Below are 19,967 nucleotides of genomic sequence, written 5' to 3' on the forward strand. Positions count from 1 at the left end.
CTCAGATTGAGTTGTTGTTAGTGGGCAATTTGTCTAAAAAAATTAGATGAATAGTAAATGTAAAAGTAAAAAATGATCATAAATGCACTTATTAATGAAATGGATGGAGTTTTATTTCTCTCAATTGGCTCATGTATCTGTGGATTAATATTTCTTATTGCTGGAGTGAGACAAGATGTAGTCTTGGTTTCTTGGCTGTTTTTTGGTGTTCTGAGGGTCAGCATCTACACTGCATATAAATAAGGAGCTGGCAGTGGTTGGACTTGGCTTCCAGTGTTACCTGATTCTTTGAACTCCTTCCTAGATGTGTGCCAAAAATCACACTGGAGTCTGTCATCAGTGTTTGTGATGGTCTCTTCATGAACAACTCCATTTAGACAGAGAATTAGAAGTTCCTAGATTTGAAAAAGGGATTGTCCCCTATCATCAGATCTAAATCAGACTTGGTTATTCTATGTTATCTCTTTGCTTAAAGCCCAAACTTTTTATGTTCTGGGTAATCCATAGGTGTGAGGATGAAGGGTAGATGGGAGAATGGTTCCTTGCTGGAAGATACAGGAGGAGAGAGTGGAAAGGAGAACCAGCTAGTAAAACCTCTGCCGGCCGCCCACCTGCTCTGGTGCACTGGTTTAAGGAAGCGCATGTTTAGAAGTTGACAGCCAAGTTCTGTTGGTTCACACTTAGGAGGTTGAGATCTGAGGATCACAGTTCAAAGCCAGCAAGGTCTGCAAAGTCCTGAGACTTATCTCCAAATTATCTACTGAAAAGCCAGAAGTAGAACTGTGGTTCATATGGTAGAGCAATAGACCTAAGCAAGAAAACTTCAGGGGCAGTGCCCAGGCTCTCAGTTCAAACCAGGACTAGCACCAAAAAAGAAAAAGAAAAATTAAAGAAATTGACAGCTGAGAACTTACTTCCCTTAGAGCTGTACCCACAGCTCAGATGCCCTTGGCTAGTGACTCTGCACTGATTGGAAGATCTCTTCCAGAGGCCATTTTCTCTGAGGCCAAGGTCCCCCAAAGCCTCAGGGACCTCACTTGTCACAACTCTCTTCTAGTCTCCTGTCTTCAACAAGCTCTGGGACCCACTCCTGTGTCTTAAAGTTGGCAAGGCAATTATTGCAGTGGAGTATACCAGACAAGTTCCCCAGTGTTACCTTGCACAGAACTGGGGACAGAAGTGGCCACAAGCTAGAGCAATACAGACTGGACAGGGGACTGGCCAAGACGAGTGTCCTAGAAAAATCCTTGCAGAAGCCTAGGGTCGGTAATGACCCTGGTACACAACACACAAGACATACAGCTCCATGGATTGAGGGTGGGCTGTCATTTTGGAGGACTTGGGGAGAATTTTTGTGTTATAACCACATAAATCAGAATCCCAAGAAAGCACAAAACTTCAGGGGGATTTCAGCCTGCTGCGGCTGCTGTCAGCCATCCCCAGCCACCGGGGTACACGTGTGCATATCATCTGTAGCCAGCAGAGGTCTTGAGGGAGAGTCGGTGGACTGTGAGGCCTTGCCCAAACCTTCTTCATGTACAGCCGGGGAGACAGAGGCTTTTGCAAGTACAGGTGGGTTGGCCGATCCCCTGGCTCACCTTGCCCCTTCCCTCACCCCCAGGCAATCTCCAACATTAAGGGCTCTTTCTGATCTCTTACGTAATTCAGATGGAAAAGCACCCGAAGGCAGCCTCCATGGTGGATCTTTGCGAAGCCGGTATTCAGGGAGCTGGATTTTTGACCAAGCAATGAAATATGCATCTGGTACGTGATGGCCTAGGGACAGAGCCTGATTGGGGCCCATGTGGGAGGAAGAGCATAGCCAGACTGGGCCATCAGCTGCACACCCCAAATGAGGGAACTCCCTCTTCAACTCCTATCAGCAAACGTGAGCCTGGATGCCTGTGGTATCTGGTGGGATGGAACATTTGGAAATCTGGAAGTCCAGACTGCCTGGGTGGTTTGGTAGCACTTCCTGTGGGTACCACTGAGGCAGGAGGGTGCCATGACTACCTGTATTTGGGAGAACTCTGGCCCCCACTCCCTTCAGGACTTCTTGGCCTGCAGGAGTCCTACCTGTACCTCTTCAGAAAGGGGGGGGTTTCATACTAGGTCTTCCCCATGCTTGCTAAGCCATGGTCCTCTTACTTGGGATGCCTATAGGAAGTTGGGAAAACTTAGGAAATGCTAATGGTTACGGCAGCTGTCAGGTTGAGTGTGACCCACAGTTTTATTGCTCCCCACTGCTGTGGCACTGTCTCATAACAAGGAAAATCCTGAGGTGTAGGTCACCCCATGGCTTCTCAGGGGCTCCCTTGAGTGGTACCTGGTGAGCCAGGATTGGAAACCAGATTGGCTGACCTTGCTGCCACTCTGCTAACTATACCCCACCATCTCCCCTTTCATCTCTGTGCTCACACTCCGGGCACCTGAAGCCCAGAGACTTCAAGTGAGTGAGAGACAGCCTTGAACATCTCTCCTGCCGGCACATTGCTCCTCTTCAGTCTGGGCCTGGAACAGGAGATGGCCTGAGGCTGAGGAGCCAGCGTGCCCCAAGTCATTCCCTGAGTGGGTTATGGCCTGCCAGCAGGGCCTCATGATTCCGGCTGAGCATAGAGTCTGAGTGGGCATGGAGACTCCCACAGAGCCAGGATGGCTGGCTCAGTTATGAATGGCATCACTGTCATAGACTTCGGCCCCTTCGCGGTGGCAGGGCCAAGGTCTTGCCTCGTGTCTCTGGGCCTTGCTCTGGCTGTCAACACAGTCACCCAGTTGTCCCTGGGCCTGGGGCCCATTTGGCAGATGACACGGATGGCATCTGGCTCACTGTTGGGACCTCAGAGACCAGCTTATTGCAGATGTTCAATAAATCCTTGGTTGGTTGAAGGGAGTTGGCAGAAAGTGTTGGAGAGTGGTAGAGGCGGCTGGAGGAGCATCAGGGACATTATCACTTGGTGACAGATGAGTACAGTAACAAGACACTGGATTTATGGAAGCCTCGCTGTGCGCCAGTTGCAGCCAAATGCGGAGAAACTTCAGCCTGATCTTGCTGCTGCTCATGTTTTCTTTTTCTCTGTGCAGCAGGAGCAGTGCATGTGTGTAAACCCTAATGACAGACTACTGAATGCCACGTTAGGGTCATAATGGCCCTGGCACAAACCCTTCCCCCAACACTCCCCCTCCTCATGCCAATGGCTTACATGTTGACTCTTGGTGATCCTAACCTCACTGGTGAGGGAAATTTTAAAAAAATTTTTTTTTTTTTGTCGGTTGTGGGGCTTGAACTCTGGGCCCAGGCCCAGGCCCTGTCCCTCAGCTCCTCAGCGCAAGGCTAGTACTCTACCACTTGAGCCACAGTGCCATTTCCTGTTTTCTGAGTGGTTTATTAGAGTTTCCTGCCCAGGCCGGCTTTGAACCGTGATCCTCAGTTCTTAGCCTCCTAGTAGCTAGGATTATAGGCATGAGCCACCAGCGCCCAGCAGGAATTAAAAATTCTATTGATAGGTGAGGAAAACAAAGCTCAAGTAGGTAGAGAGACATGGCTAAGATCAAACCGTGCCTATGTGGCAGCATTGGGCTGACGCTCAGTCTCCACACGAGGTTCTTCCAGCTTGCTCACACTCCTGAGACAGCCACCATGAGCACCTCCGCTTCCAGGCAACATGGAGTCTCTGCTTCTCTCTGGATGTGGCTGTGCAAGGAGCCTGGCTTACTTGCTCAGTGTTCAGACCAGCCATCTTGCCTACCTACAGAACTCCAGTAGGGAAATGGAGGTGCATCTCTGTCCCTGACTTCACCCTAATCCAGCAGTTCTAGTACCACACTGCTGGCCAGTAAAGTCCCCTCGACACCTTTTTGGAAAAGGCTGATTCCTAGTGCTTCCTCATTCCAGCATGGTAGAGTATCAAGGGTGGATGGGGCCCAGGCCTCTGCATTTGCATACATTCTTTGGTGGCTCTATTAGGAAGAGTGGCATCTAGACCCAGGTGGCTAAAGCCTGCAGGAAAGTCCTGCTGTGTGGGGATGGGCAGAGTCTATGCTCCTGGGGTCTCTGCCAGCCTGGGACTCTTGGGCACTGTACGTTCTTTGTTTTGCCCCCACCCTCTTGTTTGGTCAGCCTCAAGTACCTCCTGGAAGAAGGGCCATGTGGTCTGGCCTGGAGTGCTGGTTGCACCCTATAGTTAGTTCTCTGTGTGTCTGAGGAACATTACAGAGCCTTGGCAGGGGTGGGGATAGGGATGCTGTCATTGAGTGTATCCGTACTGGGCTGGACACTCCTAAGGGGAGTGAGGACTGCTGTCAAAGGAGAAACTTTGGGCCCCATTGCATTGGTGAGCCAATGCAGGCTTAGTATGCCATGCAAATGACTCAACAGCCAGAGAGACTCAGGTTCACTGATTGGCAGCTGTCTTCTTACCCCATCTCATGCTCATGCTTGGCAATCGGTAGCGCATATAAGGAGTGACAATCTTGTGCAGCTGTTCCTCGCAGAGCATTTCCTGTTTGGGCCTCCATTGTCCTCTGGGTGTGAATGTGAGGGTCAATTAAGGAACTCGCCTCCTTCATTCTTCACCTAAAAGGCCTAAAAGTGGGGGCCACCTTGCCCAAGGTCACGCACAAAGTTAGATGTAGACTTGAGACCTTCAGCTGTCTCTGTCTCTCAGGACCCGAGGCCGTGTCATCTCAGATGTGGCTCTGGCTGACCAGCCTTTTCCTCTGCTGTTTTCCAGGGTCTTATGAGTGTGGCATCTGTGGCAAGAAGTACAAGTATTACAACTGCTTCCAGACTCATGTCCGGGCACACCGTGGTGAGTGCATGACCCAGCGCCTTGCCTCCCATCTCCCTTGTCCCCTTGGGCCCCCTCAAAGTTGTCCCTAGCAGCTCCAAGAACTCTCATCCTCTCCTGTCCTTTTGGTCATTCTGCCATAGGACGGAGGGCAAGCGTGTCCCACTGTCATGGGCCATGAGGTCTCATCACTCCCATGTTCCTCTTGGGAGTTCAGGAATGAGGCCACTTCCATCTTGAAGCCCAGGGGACAGGAGGGCTGCCTGCCCATCCCTGAGCCCTCTGGGCAGCGAAGACAAGGTGATACCTGGATCAGGACCCTGCTGGTGTCAGGGGCCAGGGAAGGACTGAGGCTGCATCCCCTGGGGTTCCTCTCACCACCACTGCTGCTTCATTGGAGCTTGCTCATTTGGCATCGGCCCTATGAGCCTCCTCTGCTCCTGCCATTGTCAGCTGGCTCACTGCCTGCCCGCCCTGTCTCTTTCTCACAGACACTGAAGCCACGTCGGGGGAGGGAGCCTCCCAAAGCAGTGAGTACTTTTCTCTCCCCTGGGCTGTTGGATGTGGGAGAAGGGGAGCCATTTATTCATTCCTTCCCCTGAATACCCCCAAGTGGCCTCTGAGAGACACATTACTGAGGCGGGAGCAGGCTTTGTGGCCAGGGATGTGGGGGCTTCATGAAAATCAGAGCCCATGCCTTCAAAGCAGCTCTTCCCATGCCTTCAAAGCGGCTCTTCCCAAAGTGGGTTCTGTGGCATGCTCATTCTAGGGGAGATGAACAGGCATCGAATCAATAAAAGATTCTCTGGCCTGATAACTTTGGGAAACATTGAGTTAGACCCATTATGAGCAGCTGTTCATTGACACTGGGGATGGGCATGCCCAGAAGAGCCTGAATTGTACAGAGCCTCCTGTGTTCTTTGCATACTGATTCATGAGTCTGGAGGTTTGGGTTTGCAGGACTAGGGTTTGAACTCAGAGCTTTGCACTTGATAGGCAGATGCTCTATCACTTGAGCCATTCCTTAGTCCCTTTTATTTTTAGTCTGTTTCTCAGAGATAGTCTTGAGTTGTGGCCCAGGGCCAAGCTCAGACCATGATCTTCTTACCTTCCAAGTGGCTAGAGAGCAGAGTTCTGTAGTTGGCCCAGGACAGAAGCTGCTGCAGGGAGTTGTCTTGTGAGCACCCATGGTTGCTTATTGGAACTTTGTTGCCAGTGCCTGGGGTTATGTGAGAACTTGACATCTAAGATAGCTGCTTACAGATGCCACATACCCTCCAACTCACAGGTGGGGTTTGTTAAAGGCTAGGCAGGAGGAGGAGGGGTGCATCAGGAATTCCACCCCAGGTATATGTCCCACAGAAGTGCATATCCCACAGAGGTGCATATGCGTACGCCTGTGAAAAGATGCAAACTATGAGCTGGAGGCCTGGCTCAGATGGTAGAGTGTCTGCCTAGCAAGTTCAAAGCCCTGAAGTCAAACGCCATTATTACCTCCCCCTCAAACTCCCAAAAGACATAAGCTAGGACACTTCATGCACTGTTCTAATGGCTCCAGACCTGAAGCCACACAGCTGCCCCTTGCTCATCAAGTAGAGAAATGAGTCTGCCCACACTGAGACTGCCATGAAGTAGTGACAGAGACCAGGAGGAGCTGAGGACACACACACACACACACACAGATGACACAGACATAAAATGGAGCAGGAGAAGCCAGTCCCTAGGGTGTCATCCTCCCAGATTGTATACTCAGAAAGCACAAGCACAGGGGAAGGGGGCACTGGGGAAGGTCCAGAGAGGCTGCCCATTAGAGGGGTTTCTGTCCCCCTACCTTGTCATCTCTGGGCCTATTACACAGATTTCTGTTGGTAGAAAGTGACCAGCTGAGCTGCTTGCTTCTGCCCTGCCCCTATGTTGGGGGGTCAGGAGTCGAGCAGTTTAGAGGTGTGACACTCAGCCTATCCACCCTGCCCCCCTGGCCCTGACTTCCGGTTCTCTCAATAGCTCCCTTCTTTTCCAGCTCCTGTGGTATGCCTGTGGTCAGCCACACGTTTAAAGAACTTCCTTATTTATCTTTCCTTCCTTGGCTATTCTGGGCCCCTGACATCTCCAGCAGCCCCGGGGTGATCTGCCTGGCTTCTGCTATGTATGGGCTCACTGCTGTTGGGGGCTCTGTGGCCAGGAACGTTTTTTGGTCCTTCCCTCAGTTTTCTCTTCCTCCTGATGGAACATTCTCCCCACAGCCTATGTGCTCTGTTGTCTTCTCAGTCCTGCGTCCTAGGCTGGCCTAGTCAGTGGGGCTGCTCAGAGCACCTGGCCAGCTCATGCTCTATCCAGCCTTCTCACAGGGAGTTGGATGACCATGAGGACTTCAGATCTAAAGGGTCCTGCAGAACACATGACATCCACCCTACCCACATTACAGAAGAGGACACTGAGTCCCGGGAAATGGAAGTCATGCCTTTGTTAACAGTGAAGCTAGGCCTGGGCACCAATGCTCACACATCCTCTTCCAGGGACCTTCTGTTATGTTTATCTATTAGGAAACTCACCAGTCGCACATAGAAACACGAGGACATGCACTTACCTGGCACTCGGTGGAGGATAAGAGGTTATCCCACTGATGCCTCACTGACAGCTTCTGTTCCAAAAACCATGCCAAGCACTGCTTCCCCACTATGAGCTGGTGTTTGGCATGATGCTCAGTTCTTTATTACAATTATTATTTCATATGACCACATGGTGTGTTTATATTCCTTATTACAACTGGGAGATGAAGGAACTGAATTCTGATTTCACAGATGGAAAAACCAAGGTTCAGGTTCAGGTTCGGGAGCATAGCCCAAGTTGGTCACACTTGCGCGTGGCAGACTGGGATTTCGGGTTCATGTGGCCTCCCTCCAGGCTGCCTCCTACAACTGGTTTGCAGTGGTGTGGCTGACACACTGAGCAATCAGGGCTGTGACAACCTGGGTTTGTTTGTTTTTTTACATCCTTCTGCCTCCTGTTAGGGGGAACACTCTCCTGCTCTATCAGACTCCTCTATTAGGAGTTAGAAATGTGGCCCTGCCACATGTTGGAAACCACATGGAATTTCACAGGGCAGGTTTGCTGTCCTCAGCAGTAGCAGGCTAGTGGTCCACAGTTTTATTGGGGGTGGCAGATGTGACCCATAGTGAGAAGGGTGGGCCCATGGGAGAGAGGCTGCATGGGCACAGATAAAGCAAGCAGGGAGGGAAGCTTTGGGGGACAGTCCACACTGGTCAGTGTAAGACAGGACTGTTGGAAAGATCCCCCACAGGAGCCTGACACAGTTGACCTCCACCTCTTGTGTCCCAGTGCCTAGCAGAGAAGTAGGAACAGGAGAAGTTGGGGATTTTGGCTTGGATGGACAAGAAGGGGAGGATGTTTTCTAAGCTGGATTATCAGCCTCTGAGAAGGGCTTACATCAGCTGCCTGGGAGATTCCAGGCATCTGCTCATTTCCTTCATTGGAAGAAGAAGTGGAGAATAGCAGAACCAAGCATCTGGTCCTTCATGTCCCAACTAGTTGTCCCCTTGGGAGATGCTGTACCCATCCTCCTTAGAATATCTGTAGGTGGCAAGCCTGGTCTTTTTGCTTAGGGACCAGTCATCTGTGGGCCCTGTTACCCACCAAGTGGAGATGCCCAGTGTCATCCAAGTCCTTTTGGTCAGCTGCGAAGGCCCAGAAAACCTTCCTGCAGCACTGCTAGGCAATGCGTTCTTGGAATAGAAGATCTCATTAGATGCTGTACAAGGAGTCGAGGAGCAGGAGAGGGGCCTAGAGAGAAGCTCCATAGGCCAGGAATGAGGCACAGCGTGGCTGGGCAGAGAAGGGCCATGTGCCCTGACTCAGACTTGGCTTAGAGTTAATGCATGTTTGATTCCCGGTTCTTCCCAGATCAGCCCCTGGCTGTGCTGGCACAAACGCTAGCGTGTAGCCAGGGAGGGAGAATATGTGATTCTAGCCAGGTGGACATTCCAAGTTCAGGCCTGAGGTAGTCACCTATTGGTAATTAGAGAGTGTTTGTTGTTTGAAGCAACAAAAACTGCTTAGGTCCCTATTTCTAGTTTCCCTGGCCAGGAATTTGGCCATGGCCTCACTGGGTCCTCTGGTCCTCACAGGGCTCCCACTGTGCTACATATATGGCTTGGCCAGGCTTGAGGTCTCACCTAGAAGTGCTCCTTCGTGCCTCGCTCACAGAGTGGCCACAGGATTTGGTCCCTCCCACATCGTGAGGCTTCCTTCCCTCACTGGCTACTTACTAAAGGCTTCCCTCAGTTCCTTGTCACTGTGGCTTAGCTGACATGGTAGCCAGCCAGGGAAAGATCATGCATGCCAGATGGAGGTCGCCAAGTGTGAGAAGTGACATCTTCTCACTTTGACTGCTTTCTGTCCAGTGTGAACCGGAGTTGAGGTCTAGCCCCGACTTGCAGGGAACAGGTCAGAAAGGGTGTGAATGCCAACTGGTGAGGGCCACTGGGCATTGTCCCTGCAGCTGTGAGATTTGGGGCAGGTCCCCTCCTGCTCAGTTTCTGTGTATGTAATTAGGAGGCTGCTTCCTCTCTCTGAGAGGAAAAGCGAGGATAAGAGCCAGGCACCTTGCACAGGTCCCATCTCACATGGAGTAGCTACAGTGACAAGAGTGAGACTCATTAGGAGCCAAGCCCTTGAGAACTCAGCTCACATCGGACAGGTTAGGGTTTGGTTTGGGATTCACTCTGAGACTCCCTAATCACCTTATTCTGCATCTCCACAGAAGACCCCTTAAGACCCTAGCCCAAGCCCTATGGGCCAAGAAAGCAACCCATGACTAACCTCTACAGAATGAAGGGCTGGGGAGGGTCAATATCCATCTAGAGAGCAGGCCTGGCTGTGGCCTGCCTAGTTACAAAGAGATGGGCAATGCTCAAGGACAGGTAGCTCAGGAACAGGTTCTCCATGGGGCTGCCTAGATGGAGCCAGACTGGGCTGGTCCTATCTTTGATGCCCAGGCCATCAGATGCTCTGGACAGAAACCCCAGTCCAGATGGCCGGTGCCTGGGTAAAGTACCTGTGCCTTTGCCTCCCTCACAGACAATTTCAGGTACACATGTGACATCTGTGGGAAGAAGTACAAGTACTACAGCTGTTTCCAGGAGCACCGGGACCTGCACGCGGTAGATGGTGAGTCAGCCCTCCTTAGTCTTTAGCAGGTCCCTTCCTTGGGGATACCTACCCCAACTCCTTAATTCAGAGAAAGATCGTGCAGCACCAAGCCACATGGGGCGGCATCCTGGGGGAGGAAGGGCCCCTGTCATGAGCCACGGGCCTTTCTGTTTAGGTTCACATGTGAAACTTCTCTCTTCTCAAAGACAATATCAGTCGGATTTTGAAATTTCCTAGCTTGTCATTTCAGTTTTATTTTGAGTATTTGCATGTGCTAGTAAAATTAAACCAATTTTTAAACATGAGTGATGACGTTTTTACATCTTAGAGAGTTAGAAATTAGAACAGTAAATTTGGGTGATTCATTGATAGACTTTTAAGCATCCTAGAAAGAAGGTTTGGATATGAGAAGGATTTGGGTGTTTCCTGTCCAGCCCCCACCCCTCCAGCCAGCTGGACCAGTGACATAGGCCAAAATCTGTGTCGCTAGCTTGTCCTGCTCTTACCTCTGTTTTCCCTCTTGTTCTCTGCCTCATCACTCCTCCTCTACCCACAGTGCATGCTGGGGACCCTGCAGACACAGACACAGGTGTGGGCACAAAGCATCTGTCTGACCCCAGATAGGTGGGCATCTGCCAGTGGTGAAGGAAAGCAAAATTTTGGGTGGGCTGTGTCCTGGTGGGTGTGTGCCCTCTAGAGGTACAGCCCACTAGCCAGAGCATCCTTGCTGGAACCAAAAGCAAACTGACTAGAACAGAGGCTGGGAGAGGTGGGCAGAGGCAGCCAGGGCCAGGGATTAACAAGGGCTCCTCTTTGCTTCTTTCCTTCTGTGGCCATCGCTTCCTACCCGGGGTGCAGTGTTTAGTGTGGAAGGGGCCCCCGAGAATCGGGCAGGTAAGTCCTTGTGGCTGCCCATCTTCCCTGTTCCCCACTGGGCTCCCTAGACCTGGGTGACCAGGGTGCTGACGGCCATGTGTTCTCTCCCACAGACCCATTTGACCAAGGTGTCGTGGCCACAGATGAGGTGAAGGAGGAACCCCCAGAGCCATTTCAGAAAATCGGGCCAAGTATGCGGGACCCTGGGGCGGAGGGCGGGGTGGAGGGCGGGGTGAGGGAGGTGGGTCTGAGTCCTGATACCAGGAGGAGCTGGCATTCTGTCCCCTAGCAACAGTGCCACCAGGTATAGTCAGGACATTAGCCCTGAAGAAGTCGCAGTCAATGGGGGTGAAGGCAGGACACTGATGGCAGCCAAGGTATGTGAAATGAGGACCATGCTCCCCACAGGCTTGTTGGGGGATTAAATGAGATCATGGATATAAGCCACTTGTTAGTACAGTGCCTGGTACATGATAGGTGTGTAGAAAGCAACTAACTGGAAGAGGCCTGGGAGGGGCTCAACCCACCAAGCTGCGCAGTGCAGCCCCACTCAGACACTCTATTCTGGTCCTGGTAAACCCACATGAGGAGATGCCACGTGTTCCTTGCTTGTTTCCCACCACTTGCCCCGAGAGATGTGAGAGCACCACTGTGAGCAGGGCAGGCATAGCCCTGCCCATAGGAAACCAGCACAGGAGTTGGGGTGGGCAGGAGGGCTAGGGGGCAGTGGATATGGTAATTACAGCCCAGCAATGTGCAGGGAGCTCATGGGGCCGGGAATGCGAAGGCTTCCAGGGTTGGGATGAGGATGGGGAAGGAGCCTTTCACCCCAGCCAAAGGCAGGAAGGGTGCTAGTTTTACTAAGGAAAGGAGAGCCAGACTCCGAAGGCCAGAGGTGGCAGCCAGAGATGACATGGTGGGTTCATTACACTTTAGAGGAAAGCTGGAGTGGCGGCTGGGAGCAGAAGGGTTGGAAGGGGCTGGGTGGCCAACCTGGGGCAGGTGAGGCAACTGCTCCATCCAGCCCTGCCCTTCAGCAAGTTCTGTGCTCTCCTGTGCCTTCCACACTCCCCTGCAAGAAGAGACCTTTGCTGTCCCTTTGTTGCAATAGGGTTTTAAGACCCAGTGGCAAAAATTCACAGCAGATCACAGAAAAGGGGCGAGAGACATTGGAGAAGAAAATTACGGGAACTAAGATACTGGTGTGCTCTGCAGAGAAGGAACTGGAGTCAGACCTTTGGAAAGCTTTTCCTTGAAAGCTTTTTCTGCCTGCCACCATGTTCTGATTAAAGCATGGTTGCAGACTTTCTTCTTAGCTCTGTTGAGTCATTCGAGAAACAAACTTCAGAGATCATGTCTATGACATGGATGGCACTGAGCCCATCCCATGCACGGTCAGCACTCAATAGATTCACAGTGAAAACAGTTCTGCAGGTGATGAGGATGAATCTTCAGCACTTAACCCGCTGTGAGTCAGATGGTACAGGGGAACACCGCTGTGATCAGGCAGGCACCCAGTGTCCCGGAATGCATTCTGGGAGGATCAAAGGATACTCATGTTCAGCTACACAAACGTGATGGCAGAAATCTGACGTTTCCCACTTCTGTCCCTGTCTTCCATCTCCTAGTGGCCCCAGCAAATCCCTGCCCTCCCAGCTGTGGCATAGTCCTTACAGACAGAATCAGACAAGTTTGGGCATGAATGTACCAGCTGTCAGGCTATCTACCCTTTCTGAGTCTCCCTTGTCTCATTTGTAAATTGGGGATGCAAACATTTACCTATTGGAGAATGCATTCAGTGTCTAGCCCATTGCCTGACTCTGGGTATAATAATGACATCTTGTGGAAAAATCAGAAGAAGAGTTCTAAGCCACCCACATGCCCCTCCCAGCTGTCCTGTAATCTGTGTAATCCAGTTTCCTAAGTCTTAAGTGAAGCTGATGACAATAAGACTCCCCTTTCTGGATGATCTTGGGGATTAGGTGAGATTATATTGGTAAGGGAATTAGTCTAGTCCTTGACGGGTGTGCGGAAAGCTTCCAATAAGTGGGGACTTGTTAAACCCCCTGGAAGATGAAGAACAAGATGAACCCTCCCCCTGTGTCTGTAGCTACATCTCACTGACAGCCCACGCTAGGGCTTGAGAGGACACACCACAGCTGACACAGTGTGGAGTTGTGTATTGAGGAGAGCAGGTGGGGTCTTGTCCCCGCTTACTGTGGTCGAGCTGAGATTGCAGGAGCCAGCTGAGATGTGTCTTGTTCCACCGAGGAGCCCCCTTGGGGGATGACTGCTGACTCTGGCACTTCCATGGGTCCTTGGGAGCATGCTGCCTCCCAGAACCCTAAAAGTAATGAGGCATAGGATCAGGGGAGCTAGTTGAGGCACCAGGATTTCTGAAGGGACCAGTCACCGTAAGAAAATCTTCCAGGGTCAGGAGAAGATGTACAACTTAGGCAGCAAGAATGCCTTCCACGGAGCAAATAAGAGATGTAGGACTTGGGTAGGGGGAAAGGGGTCTGTGATGGAGGGCACCTGCTAGAAGGACTGTGTGGGCTGGCTGGCGCTTGCTCTTCACCTGCAGGTGTGAGCATTTCTACTCTAGCAATGGGCAGAGGGAGGATTGAGTACACCTTGCTGTCTTTGGGGTCTGCCGGGATAGAGTAAAGCAGCAGATTTATTTCTGGCTTGCTTGATTTTTATGCCTGCCTAAGGAAGAGAAGCTTGGAAAGCAGAGAAACCAAAGTGTGAGAGCTATGAAAAGTCTATAGAACAAGAAAAGGAGAATTTAGGAGACTCCAAAGAAGGGCATATCTCAAAGGGCAAATGATCTCAAAATCTATGTACATCCAAAAATAAAAAATAAAACCAACAGCTGGACAGCTTCAGTGGACTGTCAGTGGCTTGACATGGCGATTCGCACCTATAAACTAGCATGTGGGAGACTGAGACAAGAGGGTCTGTCAAGAGTTCAAGGCCAGTCTGGGCTAGTGAGATCTTGTCTCAAAAAGAAAGGAAGGGAAGGAAGGTGGAAGGGGAGGGGAGAGGACAGGAAGGAAAGAAAATGGAAGAAGAAAGGAAGGAAGAAAAACCTTAGTTTTGGGACTGCCTTGAAGAAATACCACAGACTTAGTGGCTTAACAGAAATTTACCTTTTCACAGTTCTGAAGGTGAAAGTTTAGGTCTAAGATCTTGTCCTTCCCATCTTCCCATGACAGAGAAGGGGGGGAGGGGGTCTGGTATATCTTATTCTATCCCATCATGTGGTTCCTATCCTTGTTACCTCCTCTAACCTTAATCTTAATTATCTCCTAAAGGCCCTCCCTCCAAATAGCATCATTACACAGGAGGCTAGAGCCTCACCATGTGAGTCTGAGATGGATGCGATTAGCCCATGGCTTGACACCTGTGACACAAGAGCCTAATGGAAGCAGCCATGCAATCCCAGCAACTCAGGAGGCTGAGCTTGGAGTGATCACAGTTTGATTTTATACTCTGTCTTAGCCAATAACAAGCTCTAAGCCTGGTGGGGCACACATATTATCTCAGCTACTCAGGAAATATAAATAGGAGGCTCGCTGTACAGGTTGGCCCAGGCAAAAAGCAAGACTATTTGAAAAACAACCAAAGCGTAGAAGGCTGATAGTATGGTTCAAGTGATAGTGGAACATCTTCCTGACAAATGCAAGGCCCTGAGTTCAAACCCGAGCACTACAAAAAATGTAGGATAAGATAAAAAGGCAGAGAAGGTATTAAGATGAGAAAAGACGTGGGGGAAACAAATATAAGAAGGGAATTAAAATGTATATTATACAAATTAAACAACAGAGTCAATTTTCCTTCCTTCCCTTCCCTCCCCTCCCCTTCCCTCTCCTACCCTTCCCTTCCCTTCCTCTATTGCTTCTCTCCTTTCCCCTCCCCTCTCTTTCTCTTCCTTTCCCTCCCCTTCTCTCCCCTTCCCTCCCCTCCCCTTCCCTTCCTTCCCTCCTCACCCTCCCTTCCCTCCTGTCCCATTCCCTCCGTTCCCTTCCCTCCACATGAAAATAGTGATGTGGAGAATGAACTGGACCAGATGAAGACAATAAGAAATACAGACAGATACAGGGAGCCAGCCCTGAATAATTGGTGATAGAATACCAGTGAGGCCGATGAAATACTCAAAAGATCTAATAGAAGAAAAAGTTGCTCAGCTAAAAGAAGAAATGTATATGTAAATTTTAATGGCTCGCCATTGTGTTAGGTGGAATCAACATGAGAAGACTTTTATCTAAACAGATCCACATGACTATTTAAAACTATAACCATCGTGGTAGAGTGCTTGCCTCACATGCTTGAGGTCCTGGGTTTAATTCCTCAGCACCACATAAGCAGAAAAAAAGCCAGAAGTGGTACTGTGGCTCATGTGGTAGGACGTAGCCTTGAGCTGAAGTGCTGAGGGACAGCGCCCAGGCACAGAGTTCAGCCCCAAAGACCGACAAAAAAAAAAAAAAAAAGAAAGAAAGAAAGAAAAGAAAAAGAAAACTATAACCAGAAAGAGAAAAGCAAAATCACCTACACATGAATTTAAGGAGGACTTACTTCACACTTTGCTGTAGTACTGAATGCCAAAAGAAAGTAATTAAAGAAGATCTTTAATCTAAAAATTATCTATCTGGAAAAAAACTGGGATTAATGACTCAGTGTTGCTCTTTAGAGGCCATAGTATAAAAGAACTTGGAGCTCTAAACCAGTTGAACTCAAATTTTAAACTATGAAAGAAATGAATTGCTTTTAAAAAAAAAGAAAAAGGCATGAATTGGTGAAGAATACAATAGACTAAAGCAGTCCTGCTCTTTGTTAAGTCCCTAACCAACAAGATCAGCCTCTCTGAGAAGCTGTAGAAATTCAAACTCTGAGACCTTATCCCAACCTGCAGAATTACCTGCAACCCTGGGGCAGGCCCACTGAAGGACTATGCTGTGAGCATCTTTCTTAGGTCATTCTTACATGAGAAACACTGGGTTAAACTACATTACCCAGTGATAACAGTCTTAAAAATGCCATTTTCCACTCAGCTACTAACAATTACAGAGATATATACAGTCTAAAATAACAAGAGACTATTAGGAAATAATGGTACATTGGTAATCATGGAAAGGCAACGCAAGAGGTTCATATACAAATGATTGATAGAAAGCTGAGGAAACAGCCAGGAAGCAGGAAGCATGCGGAGAGAGAGGCTAATAGAGCAAGTAGAGGCTGGAGATTTCTAAACTCAAATGCTTGAAATGAGAAGAGTTTGGAATTTTTCAGATTTTGGAACATTTACATATCCGTAATGAGATATCGTAGAGTAAGACGGTGTGTGTGTGTGTGTGTGTGTGTGTGTGTGTGTGTGTGTGTGTGTGTGTGTGTGTGTGTGTGTGTGTGTGTGTGTGTGTGTGTGTGTAAGAAAAAGAAAGAGAGAAGAAGAGATGGAGCTTGGGAAAGAGAGCATGCACACACCAGTTCTGTGACTTGAACTCAGGGTCTTGGCCTCTTGCTTGGCTTTTTCATTCTAGGCTGGTGGCTCTACCACTGGAGCCATACCTCCACTTCTGGCCTTTTGGAGATAAGACTCTTGGATCTGTCTGCCTTGGCTGACTTTAAACTGGATTCTCAAATCTCAGCCTTCTGGTTAGCTAGTGTTACAGGTGTAAGCTACCATCACCTGGCATACAAGATATTTGTTTAGTAACTTTATGGAAAAACAAAGTTCGTGATATAGACTTTGCCACTTTGATGTGTCAGTACACAGAAGGTCTCAGATTCTGGAGCATTTTGGATTTTTTGGATTAGGGGTGCTCAGTTTGCAAAACCAAAGCATACAGTATAAATCTCCATTGTTAGAAAACAAAAAGTGCCAGGTTAATTTAAAGTCATCACATCCCCTCCCCTGCCTCTTGGAATTTATCCTGAGGAAATAATGTGCAAAGATTCTGGGCTGTCATCCTTATTTTCCCATCACCCATTAGATATATCCTTAATAGGTATGTCTAATTATGGGCATACCTAGTTCATTCCTTATCCTTTTTGAGCTTTAGGCTTTCCCTCTCTCCCTTCCTCCTTCCTTCCCGCCTTCCCTCCCTTCCCACTTCCCTCCTTAGAGTCACTGTGGTGGGTTTTCCCACCATTGTCTCTGTTTCCCTGAGAACACCTACCACATTGCAGCTTTACACTTGTTTGTGTGATTGATTTTTCTGGAAATAAACTTAAGGGCAGGAACCATGACAGCTCTGGCTCAGCATTTAGTGCTGGTATTTGGCACAGTCCTCAAACGGAGGGACAAGGAAATGTAGGGAGGTATCTTCAGACCCATGGAAAGAGGGAGGAAGCATGATCTGACAAATGAATGACAGATGAACTAATGCAACAGTTTAACTAGTAGAGAGTACTGGTTCTGAAACTTTCCATTCATTCTCTAAATGGCTGAGTCCCCGCCCCTCCCTAGAAGTGTGTTGTTTGTTTGTTTTAATGGGTCTGGGGCCAATCCAGTGACGACCATATTTTTTTCCAGCTCCTGTCTTACTGTTTTTGCTGGTACAGGAGCCACGCCTTGAGAGGCACTGGGGTAGAAGATAATTTCTTGTTAACAAAAGATACAGTTGGGCTGGGAAGATGGCTCAGTGGTAGAGTGCTTGCCTTGCATGCCTGAGGCCCTGAGTTTGATTCCTCAGCACCACATAAGAAAAAAGAAAAAAGCCGGAAGTGGTGTTGTGGCTCAAGTGGTAGAGCGCTAGCTTTGAGCTGAAGAGCTGAGGGACAGCGCCTAGGCCCAGAGTTCAGGCCCCACGACCGGACCCAAAAAAAAAAAAAGATACAGTTCACAGTACAGATTTTAATACTAGAGTCTTCGGATGTCCAACCACACTGTATCTAAATATACCATGTAAGTTTAGAAAATAGAACAATATGAAATATTTGATTTCAGTTATAAAATCTTTTCTTTTGCCAGAGTAAGTCAACAAAATGAGGTTAAATGGGATTTGAATATATCTAATTAATACAGTTGATCAAACATCATTGAAGCTTCTAAGTAGGAGCTCACAGACCTACCTTCAACAGTGTTTCCAAGTCACTGCAAAAATTGAAGTTCTATAGCTACTATATTGGGAAAGAAACACCACAGACAGACCAAGAAGGCACTTAAGGAGAAAAAAAAAGTGCTTATAACAGTAGTAACACAATGTTGATGTCTTTAATCTGCAAAGAATTTTGTGCTTTTGAAAGGAAAGTCATGAAAGAAAAATAATACCCTATAATTAATTAAACAAGAAAAATAATCAATTTCTTTACAAATCAAAGAAAGGGAAAGCAGCCCCAGATTCACAATGTAGCTGCTCACTCAGATATGCAAAACAGATACTGTTAAATATTGTCCTGTGGTTTTTAAACCTTTCTGGTGGGGACAGTGGGGGGTATGGCTGTCAAAAAACCTTTTCAACAGCTTACCCTCCCTCTTCCCCCTACTTGGGGGAAAGATTCTGTGCAAAGATTCTGGGCTATCATCTATTTTTTTTACCATCATGTGCAAAACTAATGAGTAAATGTGCAAACATTTCTATGAGGATGTGGATCACAGCATTTTAAAAAAAAAAATGAGAAAACAAAATGGAAACAAACCTTAATGTCCCTTGGTGGAGGCCAACTGGCTCAGCAAATTCCAGAGTCCCATGGGAACCATCAACCAATAAAGGCAGTGAAGATCGATACTTATTGATTGGGCAAGATGTCCACAAAGTATTGTCGATTGAATATACCAGGTTACAAAGAGGATATTGATCAGGGCTGGCTAATTCAAGGCCACAGGAGCCAGACAAATGACAGCAGCCAGAGAAGTGACCCCAGATGGTGTGGGAGCTGGAGGCGGGATTGTGGCCAGGAGGCTGGAGGCTCTGTTCCCAGGGGGAAATGGGCTTCTCTTTGTGTGGGGAATTACAGACCATTGAAATTTATTTCTTCTTAAGATTTGGTACTTGTATTTATCAGTATTTTATAATTTTCCCCCAGTGAACAATATTACATCAGACATTTTTAAGAAGAAAGAAGTTAGGCAGAGCCAGAAGAGAGGTAAAGGTAAAGTCTAGGGGGTCTGCAAGGAAGAAATGACCCTGGCTGCTGCCAGTCCAGGGGGAGGTGCTTGAGGACAGAGCCCCCAAGGGTGTGGCTTGCACTAGTGCTGATGCAGAGGTTAACCTTGGCAGTCAGCAGGGGTCGCAGCATACTTCCTGAATACCAGGGCCAGGAAAGGGGGTGGGGAGGGGGAGAAGGGGGAGCGGTGGTGGTGGTGGAAGAGAACAGCATGTGCCAGGTACTGTTCTAAGACTTGGTGTACAAATTTAATCCCCACAGCAATCCTACAAGGCGGTCCTCCTACTAGCTCCATTTTACAACTAGGAAAACTGAGGCACAGACAGGTTAAGACACTTCCCTGAGGTTACATTGCTCGAGATGGCCAAACTTGGGATTTGAACCAAGACAGTGTGACTTCAGAGTCAGCTGATTCTCACTCACTGGTAGTCCCAAATGAGGAGGAATTTGTTTGGGGATGAGAAACACTGATGCACTGGGTGGGAGCTAGGTGTCCATTTCACACCTTCCTCTCCTTGGACAGAAACTGGCAATTACACCTGCGAGTTCTGTGGAAAGCAGTACAAGTACTATACACCGTACCAGGAGCACGTGGCCTTACACGCACCCATCAGTGAGTACCTTCTCTGTTTGGAGACCATGGAGGACAGGGGCGAGGGAGGTGGGGACCGCCACCAGCTAACGGCCTGGAACCTGCCAGGCAAGGGTGAGAACCAGGTCTGTCCAGGTATCTGGGTCTAATGTTGACCACCACACTACAGCAATCTAGAACAGTTGAGAAGGCCACGCAAAGCCAGCCCAGTCAGAGAGGTCTGAGGCTTTCATAGATGGGACATCCCTATAGTGGACACCACTTGTCCAAATCCTGAAATGGCCCTGTCCCCACCTCTTCTAAACACCTCCAAACCAAGGGCTTCCTGAATGTTCTACCTTCAGATCCAAGCAACAGCCTGGGACATAGCCTGTCCGGACCACTGCACAAACTGCCCCAGGGAGGCATGGACCAGACAGGACCAGACACGTCCT

The 19,967-nt window shown here is 48.9% G+C and overlaps 1 protein-coding gene across 1 annotated transcript in view; it reads left to right on the forward strand.

The window, feature by feature from the left end:
• Positions 1 to 19,967, forward strand: part of Znf618 (zinc finger protein 618) — a 162,730-nt gene that overhangs the window by 111,978 nt on the left and 30,785 nt on the right. The window contains exons 4-11 of the mRNA XM_042678715.1: positions 1,669 to 1,764; positions 4,731 to 4,808; positions 5,279 to 5,317; positions 9,885 to 9,974; positions 10,815 to 10,850; positions 10,946 to 11,023; positions 18,861 to 18,926; positions 19,465 to 19,554. Coding sequence (XP_042534649.1) covers positions 1,669 to 1,764; positions 4,731 to 4,808; positions 5,279 to 5,317; positions 9,885 to 9,974; positions 10,815 to 10,850; positions 10,946 to 11,023; positions 18,861 to 18,926; positions 19,465 to 19,554 — 573 coding nt within the window. The remainder of the gene's footprint in view (positions 1 to 1,668; positions 1,765 to 4,730; positions 4,809 to 5,278; positions 5,318 to 9,884; positions 9,975 to 10,814; positions 10,851 to 10,945; positions 11,024 to 18,860; positions 18,927 to 19,464; positions 19,555 to 19,967) is intronic.

The sequence above is a fragment of the Dipodomys spectabilis genome, unplaced genomic scaffold, assembly GCF_019054845.1.
Source record: "Dipodomys spectabilis isolate Male_0828 unplaced genomic scaffold, ASM1905484v1 ptg000046l, whole genome shotgun sequence".
In the NCBI taxonomy this organism is placed as follows: Eukaryota; Metazoa; Chordata; class Mammalia; order Rodentia; family Heteromyidae; genus Dipodomys; species Dipodomys spectabilis.